General features: G+C 36.5%; 1 protein-coding gene and 1 non-coding gene across 2 annotated transcripts in view; both read right to left on the minus strand.

Moving 5' to 3' along the window:
* Positions 1 to 706: 706 nt before the first annotated feature.
* Positions 707 to 22,317, minus strand: part of HAUS6 (HAUS augmin like complex subunit 6) — a 39,080-nt gene continuing 17,469 nt past the window's right edge. The window contains exons 9-17 of the mRNA XM_043486939.1: positions 21,839 to 22,032; positions 20,986 to 21,112; positions 20,410 to 20,512; positions 13,488 to 13,569; positions 7,423 to 7,489; positions 6,925 to 7,110; positions 4,904 to 5,039; positions 2,296 to 3,339; positions 707 to 846 (exon numbers count right to left, since the gene is read on the minus strand). Coding sequence (XP_043342874.1) covers positions 785 to 846; positions 2,296 to 3,339; positions 4,904 to 5,039; positions 6,925 to 7,110; positions 7,423 to 7,489; positions 13,488 to 13,569; positions 20,410 to 20,512; positions 20,986 to 21,112; positions 21,839 to 22,032 — 2,001 coding nt within the window. The 3' untranslated portion in view covers positions 707 to 784. The remainder of the gene's footprint in view (positions 847 to 2,295; positions 3,340 to 4,903; positions 5,040 to 6,924; positions 7,111 to 7,422; positions 7,490 to 13,487; positions 13,570 to 20,409; positions 20,513 to 20,985; positions 21,113 to 21,838; positions 22,033 to 22,317) is intronic.
* On the minus strand, positions 7,571 to 7,704 carry LOC122453460. The gene has a single exon (XR_006273078.1).

Below are 22,317 nucleotides of genomic sequence, written 5' to 3' on the forward strand. Positions count from 1 at the left end.
TTAATTTTTTCTGTTAAAATAAAAAACTAGAGTTAAATTCTTAAAGTCTAAATTAGACTAAACATAAAACAGCTATACAACCCACTGAATGGATTTATAGTTATTGTCCCTCAAAAATATCTAGTCATCTTCCACCTTTTTCTTTTTTTCTAAATTCATTCTACCCCAGTTTTCACTATTATCACATGCACTTTATTCCATCAAACATCATTTTCAGGATCAACCTACTTGAATAATCATTAAGCCTCTTTAGAGCTTTCCCAAACTTAAACTTTGTCATTTTGACTATACATTACTCTCCTCACTTAATAAAAGTTATTTCCCTAAAAAGAAAGATCAGTATATCTAATAGCTATTAAGTTAACCACTTGATAAAATTACATCAAAAACTACTCATCTTTATGTTAATTAACTGAATTAGGACATAATAAATTAGCCTACTACCTTGTCATTTACTTCATGCTTACAATATTACTCGGGCTTCCTGGGTAGCTCAAATGATAAAGAATCTCAAGATTAGTCAAGAAACCAAAATGGCTTCACATAACTTGATATTTGCTTTCCAATACTTCACATTTCAACCCCCTATCCATACAAAGAAAGAAAATCCAAACACACTCTCCTTACCTAAAAACAGTAGAAAAGGCTAACAGGCGTTATTTAAGACTTTTTAGACCTTGAAAAACAGTTACACTTCCCATGTGTATTTAAACTGCAAATTAGTTTTTATTTTGTGACATTGCTTCAACTTGTGCATCATAGTTAAACTGACTGGACTACTGCTTCATCTTGTCGAGTCAGATGGAGATACTTTTGCATCAAGGCTCTTATTCAAGATTTCTTCTTCTGCAAAATTGATTTTAAAAAGAGAAAAAAAGGATAAACATTATAAAGAAAAAGTATGTCAAATTCCATGTAATAGCAAACTTCAGTCTTCAGAAAAAGTTCACAGGCATATACGTAACTGTGATAAAATTACCATTATTCTCACTGAGGTACCTCTTTGCCAGAGGTACATCTCTCCTAGAATACTTTTAAACACACTAGTGTTTAATTATCATGGGCAAATCAGAATGATTTATAATCTGTCTTACCAGATCTATATCTGTTCTAGCATGCTTTAAGAGCAGTTTTTGTTTTGTTGAAGTACAGGTGATTTACAATATTGTATTAGATGTAGGTGGACAAAGTGATTTATATATTTCTTACTACCTATATTATATTTTCTATTTTTATAACATATACATTATACATATTTTATACTATATTACATATTTTTTTATTATTTCCCATTATAGGTTATCATAAGATATTGAATACAGTTCCAAGAGCAATTGTTTTTAACTTTTTATGATGAGCCAAACTTCTCTGCCATCCAGCTTAAATAATTATTAATACTAATTGTTACAAGTTGAACTGTGTCCTTTCCAAAAGAAGTTCTAACTTCTGTACCTCATGTTGAGGTACAAGTTCTGTACCTGATGTTGAAGTTCTAACCCCTGTACCTCAGAATATGGCTTTATTTGGAAATCGGGTCACTGCAGATATATTCAGTTAAGAGTAGGATGGGAGCACAATGGGCTGTTAGTCTATACGACGAGTATCCTTATAGGAAGGTACATAGAACACAAGGGGAGAATGCCATGTGCAGATGGAGGCAGAGATGAACTATGCTGCCACAAGCTAAAGAACACCTGGTAGTATCAGAAGCTAGAAAAGTCAAGGATCATCCTCTGTGATCTCAGAGGGAACATGGTCATGCCAACACCATGAGCCTGAATACCACCCTCCAAAACTTGTTTCCTCCAGAGACAAAAAAATTTCTGTTGTCTTAAGCCACCAAGTTGTGGTACTTTGTTATGGCAGTCCTAGGAAAGTAGTACACTGACCCATCTTGTCACCACACCCCCATCAAATTACTTCAAAGCAAATCATAGATACTATAAGTTTTGAGATATTTCTCAACATTTTTCGAACCATCTTCCATTAGCAAAGATTTTGACATGATCTATTTTCAGTAGTTTGTATTACAAAAGCAACAGGTTCCAGGTTTTTGGTTTTGTTTTCCATCCCTGTCCCATAGCAGTTGTAAGCTATATACATCATCTCATCACAAGAGATTCTGAAAGTACCCATAAAAATGATGGGTTCACTTTTCTCATCCTGACTGAAGGAATAAGGAATATATTCTGTCACATTAACAAGATTGTGTCACATTCATAGAATACTATTTTTACAAGAAACTGAGAGAAAACTTTCAGCAGGTCAATATGCCCACATCTAGTTAAATCTTACCTGTTAAATTAGGTAGAAGTTCTCCAAGGTTACATGGTATTGTGGTCTTCAATCTTTGTTCCACTGGAGAAAACTTAATTAGTGGTGAAAGAGACCGTTTTCTTTCACCAAGGGACATGCGTGAAGATGGTTTTGTATAGTCAATGTGCAAATCATGAATGCCCAAAAAATTAAGCATATCATCAGTCTGCATGTTTTGGGGAGTAAGGTTCAATTCTGGTTGGTGTCTTTCAAGTATTTCAGGATTAGAGAGGTAAATTTCCTCCCTTTGCTTGGACGGAGAATTCTTCAGAGCCTCATATCCACTGCAAGTAGCCTGTAAATTGAAGTCTGATTCTGGAGTAGTCTTTCTTTCTCCCACAACATCTTCTGTGAAAATGCCACTGTGAATAGGACTGTTTGGTTCCAGTTCAAAAGTGGCCTCTGTACTACTGGGGCTAATAAGACTTATGTGACCAACTTCTGGAAGAGTTTCATGTAATATGCCAAAATCACCATCTTTAAAACTGGAACTAATTCCACTTGATACCTGAAAACAGCTCCATAACATACTGTTATGCATGGAAAAGTCTTCGTAAGAAGCTTTCGATTGGTCTAATATTTTAATATTATCTTCTTCACTGCTACCTAACACATTTCTTCTATTGCCTACAGCAGGGGAAAATGTCTCTATTTGTCTAGTTTCTAAAAGTTTGTTCTGTAAAGTTGTACAGTCCAAATCTTGTATACAAATTATATCCTTATTTAACAAATCTGATGGATCTTGTGTTGTTTGTTCACCTATGCAAGTGGTCACCACAGGTTTCTGAGGCACACACTCGAGACAACCTGAAACAACTTTCTCTTCAGGCAAATGAGAATGACTAGAATCGGATACAGTGGCTGCTGACAAGAAACTGGCCATGCTAAACTCTTTTTGATTATGCACCACAGGTAAGGATTCTGGCAATTCTTCTCTATGTTCAGTATCCACTTGGATTGGTTCTGTACTTCTGTTATCTTCTGTTTCAACAGCTTTTCTCCATGAGCTCCGAATTTCACTTACTAATTAAATGAAGAGGGAAAGAACACAAGTTGCTAATAAATTCCCAAACAGAACATGCAATTAAACATTTCATTTCTAGTGCTCACGATAAAGCTGCTGACTCAGTATATGTTCATAGGTACGCCAGCTGAATGACAAGACTCCACAATATGCCAAAGCCCAACAACATCAAAGAACCCCATCTCCAAATGATCACACAAAAAACAAAAGCTGTTCCTGAAATATGTATATACTTTCACACAGCACACACAAATTACATGTGTTAAAAAGATATTTTCTTGTCCATCTAGGCCAGGGCTCAGCAAACTTTTTCTATAAAGGGCCAAATAGTAATACATCAGGTTTTGCACAGCATCTTGTCAGTGGCAACTCTTCAGTTCTGTCACTGTTGTGTGTGCGAAAGCAGCCATAAAAGATATGCTGACAAATGAACAAAGAAACAAAGAAAGTGAAGTCGCTCAATCGTATCCGACTCTTTGCGACCCCATGGACTGTAGCCCACCAGGCTTCTCCGTCCATGGGATTCTCCAGGCAAGAATACTGGAGTGGGTTGCCATTTCCTTCTCCAGGGGATCTTCCCAACCCAGGGATCGAACCCGGGTCTCCCACATTGCAGGCAGACGCTTTAACCTCTGAGCCACCCGGGAAGCCCAGCAAATGAACAAGGTTGTGTTCAAAACAACTTTATTTATAAAAACATACAGTGGGCCAATGCGGTTTGCAAGATGTAGTTTGCCAAACACCAACCTATACAGTGGCTAGGTTCAACCTGAACTGAATCCATTTAACTTTCAATATGTCATTTCTAGTAGTATAATGGAAATTACACTTACTCACCCAGGATGATGTGCCTACATGAGGACAGGAATATCAGAACTTTGCCCACACAACATAGGTTGTTAAGAAGAGACTACTGGAGAGTCTGCCTAGCTCGGGAACAGTAGATGGGCTCTCTGTACACACAGTTTTTGGCTGATGCTGCTGGTTGTTGACTAGAAGAATATAGCCTCCATACTCTCTAAGTGGGCTTCCCAAGTGACTCAGTGGTAAAGAATCTGCCAATGCAGGAGACACGGGTTTGATCCCGGGTCAAGGAGATCCCCTGGAGAAGGAAATGGCAACCTACTCCAGTATCCTTGCCTGGGAGATCCCATGGACAGAGGAGCCTAGCAGGCAACAGTCCAGAGGTCACACAAAAGAGTCAGACACCACTTAGCAACTAAACACCTCTATAAATGTTGATCACAAATCAGATGTGGAGGCAGAGGATTTTTTTTAAGTAATCAACTAAAATATTTTCCAGGAAAAAGCCAAGTAAAACAACAAAAACAAAACTGTATAGTTATCAGGGCAAAATAATACTGCTGAAGGACTGCCATATAAGTGACAGTGCTCACAGTATTTCAATAAAAGTCCCCCACATCAAAACAAACAGAGCCAATGCCACTAAACTGAAAGATACAGAAAACAATTTTAAAGTGAATTTCAGCAGATCTGTCAAACCATGGTTCTAACAATAGTATATCGAAGAAAGAAAAATAACCAAAAGCATTATTAACTTACTCAAGTTTTCTGGAGTTCGAGGAATTTGACTCCTTGTTATGAATGGGTTAGATATTAGAGAGTCAACTAGTTCCTCTAATTTTACTTCTTTTCCTTCAGAGAGCTGTGGTGAATTAGATAAAACTGCCCTTGCAACCTAAAACAGAAAAGAAAAAGTAAAGCAAAAATATAAAGCCCACTGGTAGACTACAACAAAAGCCATAATAACAGCAACATGCACAAAAATAAGCTCAACAATGTAGCTCCCAGACACTTCATAAAGACTATATAGGCACAATCCTATAAGGTGAAATCAAACCCCAAACCCATTTCCTCCTTTCTTATCTTAAATGAATATCCTGTTACACTGAGAAAAAGATAAATGTTTATACCTAGAAAGATTTAGACAGAGATAGTTCTGACTGCAGTGATCTGAGCTATCTGCCACACTTATGAGCTTCACAATTCCATATCTGCTAAAATGACTAGTTCTAAAGCATACAGGTTCTTCTTAAAGTCCACTGAACAGCAGCATCTCTATTAACAGAGTACATTATGGTGACAACATACTTCTTTCCCAGTAACCTCATCATCAGACATAAATTAGTGAACAAAACATAGGAATATATTTTTAAAATAAAGAAAAGTACAATATGAAAATAGCACTCTATACTAAATTTTAATAAAACCAGAAAACAAAAATAAGCAAAATAAAATCTCTGTGCCCTGAGATCCCTAAAAAAGAAACTGCCTACAACCATAATCAAACTGACTCCAGTTCACCCTCCTCCCTGAAAACAGATGGCTTCTTAGAATTCTAACACTAAATATTCCTTGTCTTAAATACCACAATGGTTGTTGTTTAGTCACTAAGTTGTGTCTGACTCTTCTGCAACCCCCTGGACTGTAGCCCACCAGGCTCCTCTATCCGTGCGATTTCCCGAGCAAGAATACTAGAGTGGGTTGTCATTTTCTCCTCCAGGGGATCTTCCCAATCCAGAGATTGAACCCGCGTCTCCTGCATCGGCAGGCAGATTCTTTACCACTGAGACACCAGGGAAGCCCTGTCATAAACACTATTAGAAGTAATTTCACTTTTCAGAGCTTTATGAGATGTTAGGACTCTCCTCTTCCATCCCTTCTCATACCACTGCTACTATCAATTCCTTTAGCCAAAAAACATGCCTTTCCTCCCACATTAGGAAAGAAAAAAAGAATGACTAATCATCTGTTCTTTAGTACAGAGTCAATCATCTAATACAGAGAAACAACAGAATTTTAGAGATTTAAAAATATTTAGAGACCATGAAACAATGAATGAATCAATATGCACTAAACCAAAATTTTCTTTCAGATGCTCAGGAATGTAAAATAGCTGATATACTTTCTGTCTGTTTATCCAAATTCAAATAATGGGAAATATGTAACAAAAATAACATTAAAGAATAGCCTAGCCATTTAATTTATGTAAACTGAGTTCTAATACTCAGCATTAGTAGTATTATATGGTCACTTACCAGTGAAAAGTAGAAAAGTATTAAGGAACAGAGCTAGTTAAGAAAACTGAGATCATAAACAATCATGTATTTATTCACTTCTGAAATATTTGAAAAGCAGAACAAAACCTTTGCTTAGTGATAATATATACTGTATAGCCTTTGTTCTAAAATTCAAAAACAGACGAAGCTCAGCTAAGAAAGAGATAACAGAGTATTTTAATAAAGTATAATCATCAGGTGTTATCTATCCAATAATTTACATAATGATTAATTCAAAAAATATTATACATGTATTATTTTTACACTTTTGAATAGTTATAGAATGGAACATTCTATACCATGAATGTAATCTTAACTAAGTAAGTTTACTTCATTATATCTTTCCTACTTTAGGAGAGGACAAACTTTGCTTTTTTTATTATCTGTGACCTCCTTTCCAAAAATACCCCCAGTAAATCAATAATTAACTATACTTCACTTATAATTCCAACACCATCAAGAAAATAACATATTTCAGTATACTTATTACAATCTTTTTCTAACCTCTTCTACCAGATGATCTTGCTCTTTCTGGAATGGATTGCTTTTTTTAGCTGGCAGAGACCTTCCACATGCACTACTATCTGTATTCTTTGCAATATTTGATGATGAAGAGTATTCCACTTTAAATTCTGGTGTTTTCTTAAGAACTGTTTCATTTTTCTCTCTAAGAGTTATCAACTTCGTGTCCTGAAAAAGATAGATGTGTAATGTTAAAAACTTAATAATGGTACCTGATCTTGATTAGAGGTTCTAGAGTTATCATGAACCTATAAAAAGTTGTTAACGTTACTATAAAAACTATGTTCACTAATGCAATTTAAAAATTCCAATATTCCCATTTAGAAGTAATAAAAAACGTATAAATAGGAATGGTACATAATGTTCACAAACAGGGAAGTGTGAAAACAGAAATTTAATTTGAGAGATCAACAAAAGTAAATAATATTTTATCGTAAATAATTATGGTCAGAATTAATTTTAAATTGTTTTAAAACATACCTTTGCAAGTAATGTAACAATGTCTCCACCTAATGGTGAAACCGGCTGTAACAGAAAAGAAGCAGGGCTAAAAGGAAAAATATTATTAAATCCAAGTTATGAATAAGAAAGAATTCCATTCACTTGATATATCTGAATATTCTAAAGAAACTGTCTGCCCCGTATCTGTCCGTTACGATTTCTCTCAATTCGTCCCGGTCATCAAAAGGCAGTGTGTTATTCTAGGGAGGTATAGTGACAATTAGAGCAGTACTTCAGCCCAATTTGTGTATCAGCCTCCCAAATTTGAACATTTTCCTTACCCATTATGTATTTTAAGCCAATAGCATTTTTTACACAGGTTAGATGACTTGATGAACACTCAGAAACTTGAGTACAGGGTAAAAACAAATTCAGTTAACTAGAATCACATTATTACCATGTCCTCAGGCTTCAGATAACAGAAGGATTGTAGCAGAGACTGTAAGCTTCTTTGGATATTTCAGGTCCAAAAGCAATTTCTCTTATGTTGAATTTTCTATGGCAAATGTATTATAGTAAAGTCATAAAACCTTAATTTGTGACATTCTACACTTGTGTGCATGCTAAGTTGCTTCAATTGGATCCAACTCTTTGTGACCCCGTGGACTGTAGCCTGCCAGGCTCCTCTGTCCACGGGATTCTCCAGGCAAGAATACTGGAGTGGGTTGCCATGCCCTCCTCCAGGGGGATATTACCAAACCAGGGATCAAACCAGCATCTCTTAATGTCTTCTGCATTGGCAGGTGAGTTCTTTACCACAGAGCCACTTGGGAAGTCCTATTCTACATGTTTTGGCTTGTCTCAGGTCAGATTTGGAGAAGGAAATGGCAACCCACTCCTGTATTCTTGCCTGGAGAATCCCATGGACAGAGGAACCTGACAGGTCATGGCCCATAGGGTTGCAGAGAGTTGGACACAGCTGAAGCGACTAAGCATGCAAGCACTCATTCTACACATAGTGTTCCTTAATCTCTTAGATTCTCTTGCTCCTTTTGGTAAACATGAAAACCTTACGTATCTTTTCACTACAATTACAAAAGAGGGTAATAAATATTTTTTAAGCCTTCAAAGTAATGATAACTTTAATCATTTATCTTCATCTTGAAAGTGCTTTCAAATTCAATCATGGATTGGGTCTGCTCACTGACCAAAAGCTTTACAGGTAAAATGAAAGGTAGGATTACCACTTTCAATATCAAGCATGCTAATTTTTTCCTTTCTGTTCATAGAAAAGGACAAAACTAACAGCTTTGCAAATATTTTACAAAATAGCAAATATACCTTTCAAACTTTTTCAAATGTGCCCTTCTCGAAATCTACCTTCCAAACATAATTCAAAAAAATCACTGAAATTGCTCAAGCTTCAACTTTGTCTTGACAGGATATAATCTAGATATCTAGAGCAAAAGATGAGTAACTACTATCTAGTGTGACTTCATCCAAATTCTTCACCAAACTTGACATGAAAACGATCAGAAAGCCCTTTAAAGCATGGCCAGCAAGTTATGGACAAACACCACTAAGATGCCACCAAAAGACTGGTGAGCTCCTTGAGGACAAGACTATGTCTTACCAAAGGCTATTCCCAAGTCCTAACATAGTGCCTGGTACTTGGTAGTACCACACATACTTGTAACTGATTAATGGATGGATTGATCAATGAATAAATGCCACTTGAAGATGAGGTTCTATAGATGCCACCAAATTTTTCTACTTGAATCATTCTTGCAGAGTCTCATAATAGAGAAAAATGGAACCACATTCTATACCTCCTCTCTCTGATTTCTGAAGTGGCAACATGCTGTTAGTCTTGCTAATACCTCAATTCAACTTTAAATTGAATTGAGCCCTGGCTCAGTCCTTACTCTCTACCCACTTGCAATGCCAAAAGTGAGGCCCAAGAAATCCAGATAAAAAGCGTACTGACCCCGTTGTGGAAATTTACCCTAAAAGCACTTCCAAAAGAAAAAAGACACACTTTTTTAAGGAAAACCTAAAGTCTAAAAATAAATGAAATATTACAAAGCTATTTTAAGTGGTTATATAATGTTAAGCACATACACAAACTTTAAAAAATGCATTTATGCTATGATAATGTTGAGAAAATTTTGTATTTTAGAATACAAGACTATATTCATGCTTTGATTAGAACTAAAATTATAAGTAAAGTCTAAAAAGAACTTGGGAAAGAATCTGAAAAGTGATTTGTTAGAAATTTTAGCTAGTTTTTTACAATTTTCATTTGTTGTTGTTATTCCAATATGTCTACAATTAACAGAGAAATAACTAAAGAAGGAAATAATAAAATGAGATTAGAATTCAATTTCTAACTCTAAGGATGTTCATTTGAAATGCATGCAATATCACACTGCCCTATCTTTGAAATGCAATAAAGGAGAAACTCTAGAGGTTAAAGGTCTAGAAGAACTGCATCACCACCACTAGAAATATCATGGAAACCTCCTTTCCAGAAACCATTGCAAAGAAAGATACTACCCACAGTGTGCAGCAAAGGCATCACCAATTATTGAATTCTGATTGTAGGTATAGTGAAGCCTCCATCACTCTGATCAAAACCAAGCCAGGAGATTCATGGAGAGACTCCTTATATTTTAGTACTTGTGAAAAGTCAAACAACACACTTACTCTAAAAACTACATTCATTTCATGTTTTTTAAGTGACTAGCTTAACCATTTTCACATATGAATTTCCCAATTAACTACATTGACATTGATGTAAGATGATGCCTCTATAAATATTTAGTGTAACAGCTGTTCTCTATGCCCAAAAGGGGTATTTCTTTAAGTGCAATCTACCCTCATTACACATGAAACATTTTATTACAAAATACCTTTTTTAATAAACAATCTTCTGAGAAGAAATTTTACTTCTACATCTCAGTAACTCAACTCTTCACCTCTCTTCTGTTCCTCTGTTAAGCAGTAATAAACTTTCATTTCCCATTAAGCATTTATCCTTCATCACCAAAAGCCTTCCTCTACCTTCTTTTAATATCCCAACCTATAAGTAAAATTAAGTATCACAAGACAGTTAAAAGCTCCAGTAGCTTGAAAGAGGATAAATGAGGAACTGAAAATTATTTAAAACAACTTTTTCCTATTTTAAGAGAATTCTATTTGAATCAAATTTTTAAGGGCTAAGTGTCTGGCTCCTGTAGAATTCTGATAGTACATCTTAGTACAAAATTCTACCTCAAGAAAGAATTTTAAGGTTCATGTTGTTCAAAAATAAAATCAGATTTGTAAATTAATCTACTAACTCCATAATCTTTAAGTCCAGCAAGAGACATTAATCAAAATTAATTTGCTCTCTCAAGAAAAGACATGAAAAAAATAACAGACTGGGAGCACCAACTATTTCCCTCTAAGAGGCATGCTTTAGAACAATTGTGATAAGAGGGTAAAATTAGCAAGCCCAATAACTTCAGTTTCTTCAATACCAGGTCTTCACTGAATATTTCATTATATTTCATTAGGTACTTAGAAAATCAACATCACATCCATATGTAAAAACAAAAATAAAATTCTTTCACAAGTAGCCCTGACCTTCTATGAACAGAAAATTACTGCAGAGGAAACTGCCAATAGCATAATTTCACATTTAAGTTTTGACTCTGGTTATGGTGTTTTCTTTGACTGTGTGGATCACAATAAACTGTGGAAAATTCTGAAGGAGATGGGAATACCAGACCATCTGACCTGCCTCTTAAGAAACCTGTATGCAGGTCAGGAAGCAACAGTTAGAATTGGACATGGAACAACAGACTGGTTCCAAATAAGAAAAAGAGTACGTCAAAGCTGTATACTGTCACCCTGCTTATTTAACTTATATGCAGAGTACATCATGAGAAACGCTGGGCTGGAAGAAGCACAAGCTGGAATCAAGATTGCCAGTAGAAATATCAATAACCTCAGATATGCAGATGACACCACCCTTATGGCAGAAAGTGAAGAGGAACTGAAGAGCCTCTTGATTGAAGTGAAAGAGGAGAGTGAAAATGCTGGCTTAAAGCTCAACATTCAGAAAACTAAGATCATGGCATCTGGTCCCATCATTTCATGGGAAATAGATGGGGAAACAGTGGAAACAGTGGCTGACTATTTTTTGGGGCTCCAAAATCACTGCAGATAGTGACTGCAGCCATGAAATTAAAAGACGCTGACTCCTTGGAAGGAAGGTTATGACCAACCTAGACAGCATATTAAAAAGCAGAGACTTTACTTTGCCAACAAAGGTCCGTCTAGTCAAGGCTATGGTTTTTCCAGTGGTCATGTATGGATGTGAGAGTTGGAATGTGAAGAAAGATGAGTGCCGAAGAATTGATGCTTTTGAACTGTGGTGTTGGAGAAGACTCTTGAGAGTCCCTTGGACTGCAAGGAGATCCAACCAGTCCATCCTAAAGGAGATCAGTCCTGGGTGTTCATTGGAAGGACTGATGCTGAAGCTGAAACTCCAATCCTTTGGCCACCTCATGCAAAGAGTTGACTCATTGGAAAAGACTCTGATGCTGGGAGGGATTGGGGGCAGGAGGAGAAGGGGACGACAGAGGATGAGATGGCTGGGGCATCACCGACTCAATGGACATGAGTTTGAGTAAACTCCAGGAGTTGGGGATGGACAGGGAGGCCTGGCGTGCTGTGATTCATGCGGTCGCAAAGAGTTGGACACGACTGAGCAACTGAACTGAACAGATGGTGTTTTTGAACTGAGAGTCCCTTGGATGGCAAGGAGATCAAACCCGTCAATCCTAAAGGAAATCAGTCCTGAATATTCATTGAAAGGACTGATGCTGAAGCTGAAACTCCAGTATTTTGGCCACCTGATGCGAAGAACTGAAAAGACCCTGATGCTGGGAAAGACTGAAGGCAGAAGGAGAAGGGGACGACAGAGGATGAGATGGCTGGATGGCATCACCGACTTGATGGACACGAGTTTGAGCAAGTTCCGGGAGTTGGTAATGGACAGGGAAACCTGGCCTGCTGCAATCCATGGGGTCGCAAAGAGTCAGACACGACTGCACAACTGAACTGATGGTGTTTTAATTTATTATAACTTACTAAGAGCATACAAAATGCAGGAGGCCTGAAGTCTCTTAAAATTTAGAATCTTATTTTTAGAATTATTCTAAGTATTTTGTTTCCGTACCTGTGCCTCATTAATATGGGGAAAGTGAACTAAAAGACACCCATTTAAATCAAATGGTAATCAGAAAAACAATAAAAAAGGAATCTGTCTAGCATGTCGTGTTTGACTACTAGTTAATAATGTTTATTTAAGGAGAAACATATACACATTTAGAGATTTTTGCTTTTATAATCTGACGTCAGTTTATTTAAGGGCCAAAACAGAATAATACAGAAAAAAGGCAATAAATAAAATAAGACTATTAGTTAGCTACAATAAACTAACTAGGTTCAGCTTAATCATGCTAAACTTGGGGATTAGATTAAATCAGAAGTTTTCCCCCCCCAAAAAAATTTTTAAGCATAGAACTCTTTTTATCAAATGGCATATAAAACCCCAATATACAATACAGATAAGAGTAAGCTGCTCAGGTTGAAGTGGCAAAGGATGGAAAAGCCACAGACTAAGTCTGACTCATCCTTAGCATCAGAGGGCGCTGCAGAACACAGACTGAAAACCACCAACCAGGTAATTTCAGAAGTCCCTAAACACTTGGATTTAGTCAACAGTCACAAGTGATTTCAAAGTTCACAGACACAAAAATGCAAAAATTCCCAAACTTGTATTAGATAATTTTCATATATATCTTTCTCTTCAAAAATTAGGTAACCCCCATGAGTCTCAACATTTAGATAAGAATAGAAAAGGAAAAATTGCCCATGCATCAGAAATGTTGACTCTTTCCAGAAAAAGGGGATCCACAGTGGGAAAACACCGTCTGATTAAGAGAAGAAAGTTATAAGCTATCCCATACTAGCGAAGCTTGAAAACTGGCTGAAGATGGAACTAAAACTAATGAAGATGAAAAAAATCAATACGAAAATCAAATCTGTTTTACCTGTTGGCTGGATCAGATTTAGTTTCCAGGGTATCACTTGCTCTTCTGCAATTATTTTCCTGGATATGTTGCTTAGGTGTAACTAAAGGAATAGAAAAATTAATTACTCTTTAATTACACTTGTACATTCTAATATTTAGAGCTCTCTTAAAGTTCTAAACAGAAGAAAAATAAAAAAAAATATAAATGTTAATAGGAAAAGATAATTATTCAATTATTAACTATAAAGTAATACACATGACAGTGATGGAGAATATGTACAATAGGCTCTCCTAAAAAGACAGCTCAAAGTATCCCCAAAAGGGACAATCCTCAACTCTTTAGTGTTATATATAGCCATGTTTCATGTTTAAGTACACAAACAATGCACTTATCAAATAAACCAGTCAAAAAGTTACAATACTTAGCACATTTTAGCTCAGCACCTACAACATCAACTGCTATGTATTTATTCTACAACATACCATTTAATAACTATGTCACTGCAATACTAACAATGGGGAAAAAATTTTTTTTAATGGAGACCTGCCTTCAAGAAATCAGTAGAGGAGAGACTATTGATAAGAAAAGCATTATGACATACTGTTACAGTATTATAATACAAGTATGCACAGAATGCAAGAAGGCAGAAAGGCACCTGGTCCAGAGTAGGGAACGTGAAGAAGCCACGAAAGTACCAGGAGAATAAGGTGCACGTTTGGTGTACCAGAGCATAGCATATATCTAGTGGAGAAGCATGACAGGAAATAAAATTGAAGGAAGTCATGGCTATATTTCAGAGGATTAGATATTCCAGAAGCTCCTCTTCTTTCAACATGTTTGATTCTGAAAGATTATACATGTCCAAAGTGTTACTGTATAAGAAACCAATGTGTATTGTAAAGTTTTCTTTTAATTCATCATAATGCCACCTTTTAACATTTTCAATATCCTAAGCTTTTGAACTTACTAATGATGATGTAGCTTCTGTTATTTATAAAACATTCCAGGGTTTCCCTGGTGGTTCAGCAGTTAAGAATCTGCCTTCCAATGCAGGGGACATTGGTTTGAGCCCTGGTCTAGCAAGATCCCTGGTCCAGGAAGATCCTACATGTTGTGAGGTAACTAAGCCTGTGTGCCACAACTACTAAACCCACCCTCTAGAGCCCATGAGCAACAACTGCTGAGATAATGTGCTGCAACCACTGAAACCCACATGCCCTATGGCCTGTGCTCCACAACAAAGAGTAGCCCCTGTTCACTGTAACTGGAGAAAGCCAACACAGCAACAAAGACCAAATGCAGCCATAAATAAATAAACAGACAGATAGAAAACTCTTTTAAAAAATAAATAAATGAAAGTCTTAAAAGCAACCAGAGATCAAAAATTACCTACAAATGAATGACAATTAGACTGACAGCAAATGTTTCAAACAGAAGGCATTAAGTAATGATGGCATATTATCAAAGTCTCAAGGAAAAATTAGTCCTTGATCTTGAATCCTATAACCGATCTATCATTCCTGAGTAAGTAAAGACATTTCTCCAAAGAAGACATAAAGATAGTCTATAATAGACACATGAAAAGATGCTCAACATTGCTAATTATTAGAGAAATGCAAATCAAAACAACAATATCAACCTCACACTGGTTAGAATGGCTACCATAAAAAAATCTACAAATAATAAATGCTGGAGAGGATGTGGACACAAAGGAACCCTCCTACACAGGGGAATGTAAACTGGTGCAGCGACTATAGAAAATATATGGAGATTCCTTACAAATCTAAAAGCAAAACTACCATTTGATCCAGCAACTCCACTCCTGGATATATATGCAGAAAAAACAAAAATTCTAATTTGAAAAAACACATGCACTTCAATGTTCATAGCAGCACTATTTATAATAATTAAGACACGGAAGCAAACCAAGTGTCCATCAACAGATTACTGGCTTAAGAAGTGGTATAAATGTGCATATATATGTATATATGTGTGTGTGTGTGTGTATGTATATATATGTATATATACATGTATAGTGGATATTTTGGGCTTCCCCAGTGGCTCAGCAGTAAAGAATCCGCCTGCAACGCAAGAGCCGCAGGAGACTCAGGTTCATATCCTGGGTGGGGAAGATCCCCTGGAGGAGGGCATGGCAACCCACTCCAGTATTCTTGCCTGGAGAATCCCATGGACAGAGGAGCCTGGCAAGCTACAGTCCATAGTGTTGCAGAGTCAGGCACAACTGAAGCAACACAGCACACACACAGACATAATGGATATTTATATGAATATTTCTCAGCCATAAAAGAGTAAAACATTGCCATTTCCACAACATGGATGGACCTAAAGAATATTAGGTTTAGTAAAATTAGTCAGAGAAAGACAAATACTATATACTATCACTTACATGTGATTTCTAAAAAGTAATGGAAATTTCGTCTAACTCAATGAAACTATGAGCCATGCCGTGTGGGGCCACACCACTGGAGAAGGGAATGCAAATCACTTCAGTATTCTTGCCTTGAGAACCCCATGAACAGTATGAAAAGGCAAAAAGATACAACACTGAAGGATGAACTCTGCAGGTCAGTAAACGCCCACAGAAGTGTGGAGAATAACACCAGAAAGAATGAAGAGACAGAGACAAAGCAAAAACAACACCCAGTTGTGGATGTGACTGGTGATGGGAGAAAAGTCCAATGCTGTAAAAAACAATATTGCATAGGAACCTGGAATGTTAGGTCCATGAATCGAGGTAAATTGGAAGTGGTCAAACAGAAGATGGCAAGAGTAAACATCATTTTAGAAATCAGAGAACTAAAATGGACTGGAATGGGCGAATTTAATTTAGATGACCATTGTATCTACTACTGTGGGCAAGAATCCCTTAGAAGAAATGGAGTAGCCATCATAGTCAATAAAAGAGTCCAAAATGCAGTCCTTGGGTGCACTCTCAAAAACCACAGAATGATCTCTGTTCATTTCCAAGGCAAACCTTAAATGTCACATTAATCCAAGTCTATGCCCCAACCAGTAATGCTGAAGAAGCTGAAATTAAACAGTTCTATGAAGACCTACAAGACCTTCTAGAGCTAACAACCAAAACAGATGTCCTTTTCATTACAGGGACTGGAATGCAAATTAGTAAGTCAAGAGATACCTGGTCTAACAGGCAAATTTGGCCTTAAAGTACAACATGAAGCAAGGCAAAGGCTAACAGAGTTTTGCCAAGAGAATGCACTGGTCACAGCAAACACCCTCTTCCAACAACACAAGAGACAACTCTACACATGGACATCACCAGATGCTCAATACTGAAATCAGATTCATTCTATTCTTTGCAGCCGAAGATGGAGAAACTCTATACAGTCAGCAAAAACAAGACTGGGAGCTGACTGTGGCTCATATCATGAACTCCTTATTGCCAAATTCAGACTGAAATTGAACAAAGGGAAAACCACTAGACCATTCAGGTATGACCTAAATCAAATCCCTTACGATTATACAGTGGAAATGACAAATGGATCAAGGGATTAGATCTGATAGAGTATCTGAAGAACTAAGGATGGAGGTTCGTGACATTGTACAGGAGGCAGTGATCAAGACCATTTCCAAGAAAAAGAAACACAAAAAGGCAAAATGGTTGTCTGGGGAAGCCTTACAAATAGCTGAGAAAAGAAGAGAAGCCAAAGGCAAAGGAGAAAAGTAAAGATATACCCATCTGAATGCAGAGTTCCAAAGAATAGCAAGGAGATAAGAAAGTCTTCCTCAGCGATCAATGCAACGAAATAGAGGAAAAACAACAGAATGGCAAAGACTAGAGATCTCTTCAAAAAAATTAGAGATAGCAAGGGAACATTTCATGCAAAGATGGGCTCAATAAAGGACAGAAATGGTATGGTCCTAACAGAAGCAGAAGATATTAAGAGGCGCCAAGAATACACAGAAGAACTATACAAAAAAGATCTTCATGACCCAGATAACCACGATGGTGTGATCATTCACCTAGAGCCAGACATCCTGGAATACGAAGTCAAGTGGGCCTTAGGAATCAACACTACGAACAAAGCTAGTGGAGGTGGTGGAATTCTAGTTGAGCTATTTCAAATCCTAAAAGATGATGCTTTTTAAAGTGCTGCATTCAATATGACAGCAAAGTTGGTAAACTCAGCAGTGGCCACAGGACTGGAAAAGCTCAGTTTTCATTCCAATCCCAAAGAAAGGCAATGCCAAAGAATGCTCAAACTACTGCACAATTGCACTCATCTCACACACTAGCAAAGTAAGACTCAAAATTTTCCAAGCCAGGCCTCAACAGTATGTGAACTTCCAGGTGTTCAAGCTGGACTTAGAAAAGGCAGAGGAACCTGAAATCAAATTGCCAAAAACTGCTGGGTCACAGAAAAAGCAAGAGAGTTCCAGAAAAACATCTATTTCTGCTTTATTGACTACACCAAATCCTTTGACTATGTGGATCACAACAAACTGTGGAAAATTCTTAAAGAGATGGGAATACCAGACCACCTGACCTGCCTCTTGAGAAATGTGTATGCAGGTCAAGAAGCTACAGCTAGAACAGGACATGAAACAACAGACTGGTTCAAAACTGGGAAAGAAGTACATTAAGGCTGTATATTGTCACCCTGCTTATTTAATTTATATGCAGAGTACATCATGCAAAATGTCAGTGTGGATGAAAACACAAGCTGGAATCAAGATTGCCAGGAGAAATATCAATAACCTCAGATAGGCAGATGACACTACTCTTATGGCAGAAAGCAAAGAAGAACTAAAGAGCCTCTTGATGAAAGTGAAAGAGGAGAGTGAAAAAGCTGTCTGAAAACTGAACATTCAAAAAACAAAGATCATGGCATCCAGTCCCATCACTGCATGGCAAATAGGTAGGGAAACAACGGAAACAGTGGCTGACTTTATTTTCTTGGGTTCCAAAATCTCTGCAGATGGTTAACTACAGCCATGAAATTAAAAGACACTTGCTCCTTGTAAGAAAAGCTATGACCCTCCTAGACAGCATATTAAAAAGCAGAGACATAAAAAAAAAAAAAAAAAGCAGAGACATTACTTTGCCAACAAAGGTCTGTCTAGTCAAAGCTATGGTTTTTCCAGTAGTCAAGTATGGATGTGATAGCTGGACCATAAAGAAAGCTGAGTGCCGAAGAATTGATTATTTTGAACTGTGGTGCTGGAGAGGACTCTTGAGCGTCCCTTGGACTGTAAGGAGATTAAACCATCAATCCTAAAGGAAATCAGTCCTGAATATTCATTGGAAGGACTGATGCTGAAGCTGAAGCTCCAATCCTTTGGCCACCTGATGCAAAGACCTGACTCACTGGAAAAGACCCTGATGCTGGGAAAGATTGAAGGCAGGAGGAAAAGGAGACGAGGGAGGATGAGATGGTTGGATAGCATCATCAACTCAATGGACATGAGTTTGAGCAGGCTCTGGGAGTTGGTGATGGATAGAGAAGCCTGGCATGCTGTAGTTCATGAGGTCGCAAAAAGTTGGACACGACTGTACAACTTTCACTCAAACTAAGTATGCCGAGAGTAAAAAGGCCCTTTCCAAGCTGAAGTGAGAACATAATGCCAACCAAATATGTCAAGAACTATCAAAGTAATTCTGTCGTCATGAATAATGCTCTGAATCTGAAAGTCTTTATTCATCAAACTATGAAGTCTTTTCTGTCTACACTTCTGCTGGCTCCTATCCTTGACCCATGCTCTCCGGTCTATGATGTTTCCCAATTAGTGTCCTCCTCACATACACCTGACTCTCAAACAAATCACCTATGCTAGTTGTGGTTATCCTTTTCTTCCTAAGTCCTGTGCTGATTGCTGCCATGATCGAATAGCTGCCTGAACTCCCCTGTGACCTACTCCTCACTGGCTACATATTTCAACGTTTTTTTATACACTTATTCCTCTACCTATCTATCTTACATTTACTGAACCCAGTAACAATTTCTTGTACACAAGCAGCAGACAACTGGGGAGACTAAGTATGAAATGGCTATTAGATATTGCAGAGAAATTAACTTTGAGGTGTGACAATGGCATGATATTTGAGGAAACTGGATGAGATATTATAGAACTATTATTAATTTGAAGTATAAAATTAATGGTAATTAAACAGGAAAAAGTCCTTATTTTCATGGGAGTGCATGCTAAAACACTTAAGAGTCAAGTGTTAACATTTCAAATGGTTTAGCAAAGAAAAATACATATTTAAAGCAAAAATCTCAACTGCAGAAACAGGCAATGGTTAGGTATTCAAGTAATTACTGAACTATTCTTTCATGTTAAAAAACTGTGGGCTTCTACACAAAAACTTATAAACGACTATTAATAGCAGCATTACTCATAGTAGCCAAATGGTGGAAACAATACAAATGTCCATCAAAAGACAAATGGATAAACAAAATACAATTAAATCATACAAAAGAATGTATTCACACATAGTAATGAAGTATAGATAAATGCTACAACTTGGATGAACCTTGAAAACATTGTGCAAAGTAAAAAACTGTGCAAGTAAAAAAAGGAGACACAATAAGCCTCCTATTATATGATGTTCTTTACATGAAATATCCAGAATAGGCAAATTCACCGAGACTGGAAGTATTTAGTCATTATCAGGGCCTGGGAGAGGGGAAAATGAGGAGTGATTGCACAATAGGTACCAAGTTTTCTTTTGAGGTAATAAAAATCCTCAGAATTAATTAGTGGTAATGGTTGCACACTTTTGCAAATTTACTAAATGCCACCGAGTTGGACACTTTGCAATGACCGAAATGCTATATGCATTTCATCACAAAATATAACTGGGAAAAAAACATGAAAGAATATGTAAGAACTATTATTATAGTGAGAAACATTAATGAGAGGCAAGTTTAAAAGAGAAAAAAAGTAAAAAACCAACCTGGAAGTGAAGCAGGATACTGTAAAAGAATGCTCCTCGCATATGCTTCTTCTGAGGCAGGGTCAAACGAAAGTGGAGACATAGGCGGTAAAAGATCCACAGCCTCAAAACAAAGAATTTGTTATTTTGAAATATACACACTTTACTCAGTACCACAATAACAATACTAAATTAACCTATGAAAGGATGATTTTTTTTCCATAATAAAGATAGAATTACCAAACATACAAATTATACTATAACTGTTTTAAACTAAAGAATACAATATTAGGAATAAGAAGACTACTTTGTCCTCAACTATGCCTCAAATGTAACAGAACCTAACATAAAGAGAAATGTCTCATTTTCTTTTTAACACAATCCATTGAATCTAAAAATATTAACCATATCATAACAACACCTTGATGAACATTCTAATATGTATTTAGAAAAATCAGAGAAACCAAAATATTTGAAATTTAGGCTCAGATGCAAAGCATACACACATACTGCATTTCTAAGTCACTTGTTACATGATAAATCAAGAGATTACAAGAGATTAAACTATTCTCCAAAAGGCAAGTCAATATTACTTACTGGAGTAGAACTCTTAATTATACTGAAAGGAGATAGGCCGAGAAACTCTTTCCACTTTTTATGCCATTCTTCTTGTTTTTCAACAATAGAATGTCTTATAGTTTTGAGATCTTCTGTTATTTTATACCTATGACGGAATAAAAAATAACTTCATTCAAAACATAAATATATAAAAAGAAGGACTAAGAAAAAGTACTGAAATAAGAATTTGTGGTGTATCTGGGAAACCTCTGTAACTTCTCCTCAGTTTTGCTGTGAACCTTAAACTCTTCTTTAAAAACATCAATTTAAAAAATTTAAGAGCCAATTTTAAAAATCGAAAAAAATGAACAAAAATAAAAAAGAATACAGTGGGGCATTCCAGGTGACACAGTGATAAAGAATCCACCTAATAATGCAAGAGGCGCAAGAGACGCAGGTTCGATCGATCCCTGGGTCGGGATGATCCCGGGGAGTAAAAAATGGCAACCTGCTCCACTAATCTTGTCTGGGAAATCCCAAGGACAGAGGAGCCTGGCGGGCTACAGTCCATGGGATGGCAAAAGAGTCAGACACAACTTAGTGACTAAATACCACACCACCACCACAAAACAAAGCTAGAGAAAAGCTTAAATTATTTCATTAAGAATTATCATTCAGTGCAAGTATTATACACCAGATAAAAGAAAACTACATTAATTTTCCTTTCTACTTCATGTGTCTCTCTAGGAGTTGATGATATGGTTTTTGAGTACCAGTAAAATTTTCACATTTGTTTGCCAAAACTACAGAGGTGTTAACTAGAGTTGTGCTGAGAAATTATCAAAACCACCCTACTCTTCCCCAAATGAAATAACAGGTCTTTTTAGTGTACCTCATATGCTTCAGATCTGACAGTCTTTCTCTCTGAAATCTGGTCTCTTTTTCAAGGAAGTGTAGGTCTACTGTCAGTCTTGCTTGGTCAGTCTGACAACATTCACATTTCATTACTTTCAAGACTTCATTTAATAACCAAAAAACTGTTAAGATGTTCAATTTTCCAGCCTCATAAATATTTCCTATGTGCAACTAAGGATTCAGAAAGGAAAAAAAGTGGTGAATTATAGATTCTTAAAATAATAAAATGCTATAAGAACATATTTATGTCTTTCACTAATATATAAAAAAGCTACAAGAGTGAAAAAAAAAGCTATACAAAAATGAAATTATGTAAATACTTCTGATCCAAAGAAAACTACTGTGGAAGAATTAACACAGTTTTTTATATCATGCAAAAAAAGTTGAAAACTAGAATAAAAGAAATGCAAAGAAATGGAAAGTAAAATAAAGATTGAGGAGAAAGATAAAGCTTAG

Source organism: Cervus canadensis, chromosome 14 (assembly GCF_019320065.1).
Source record: "Cervus canadensis isolate Bull #8, Minnesota chromosome 14, ASM1932006v1, whole genome shotgun sequence".
In the NCBI taxonomy this organism is placed as follows: domain Eukaryota; kingdom Metazoa; phylum Chordata; class Mammalia; order Artiodactyla; family Cervidae; genus Cervus; species Cervus canadensis.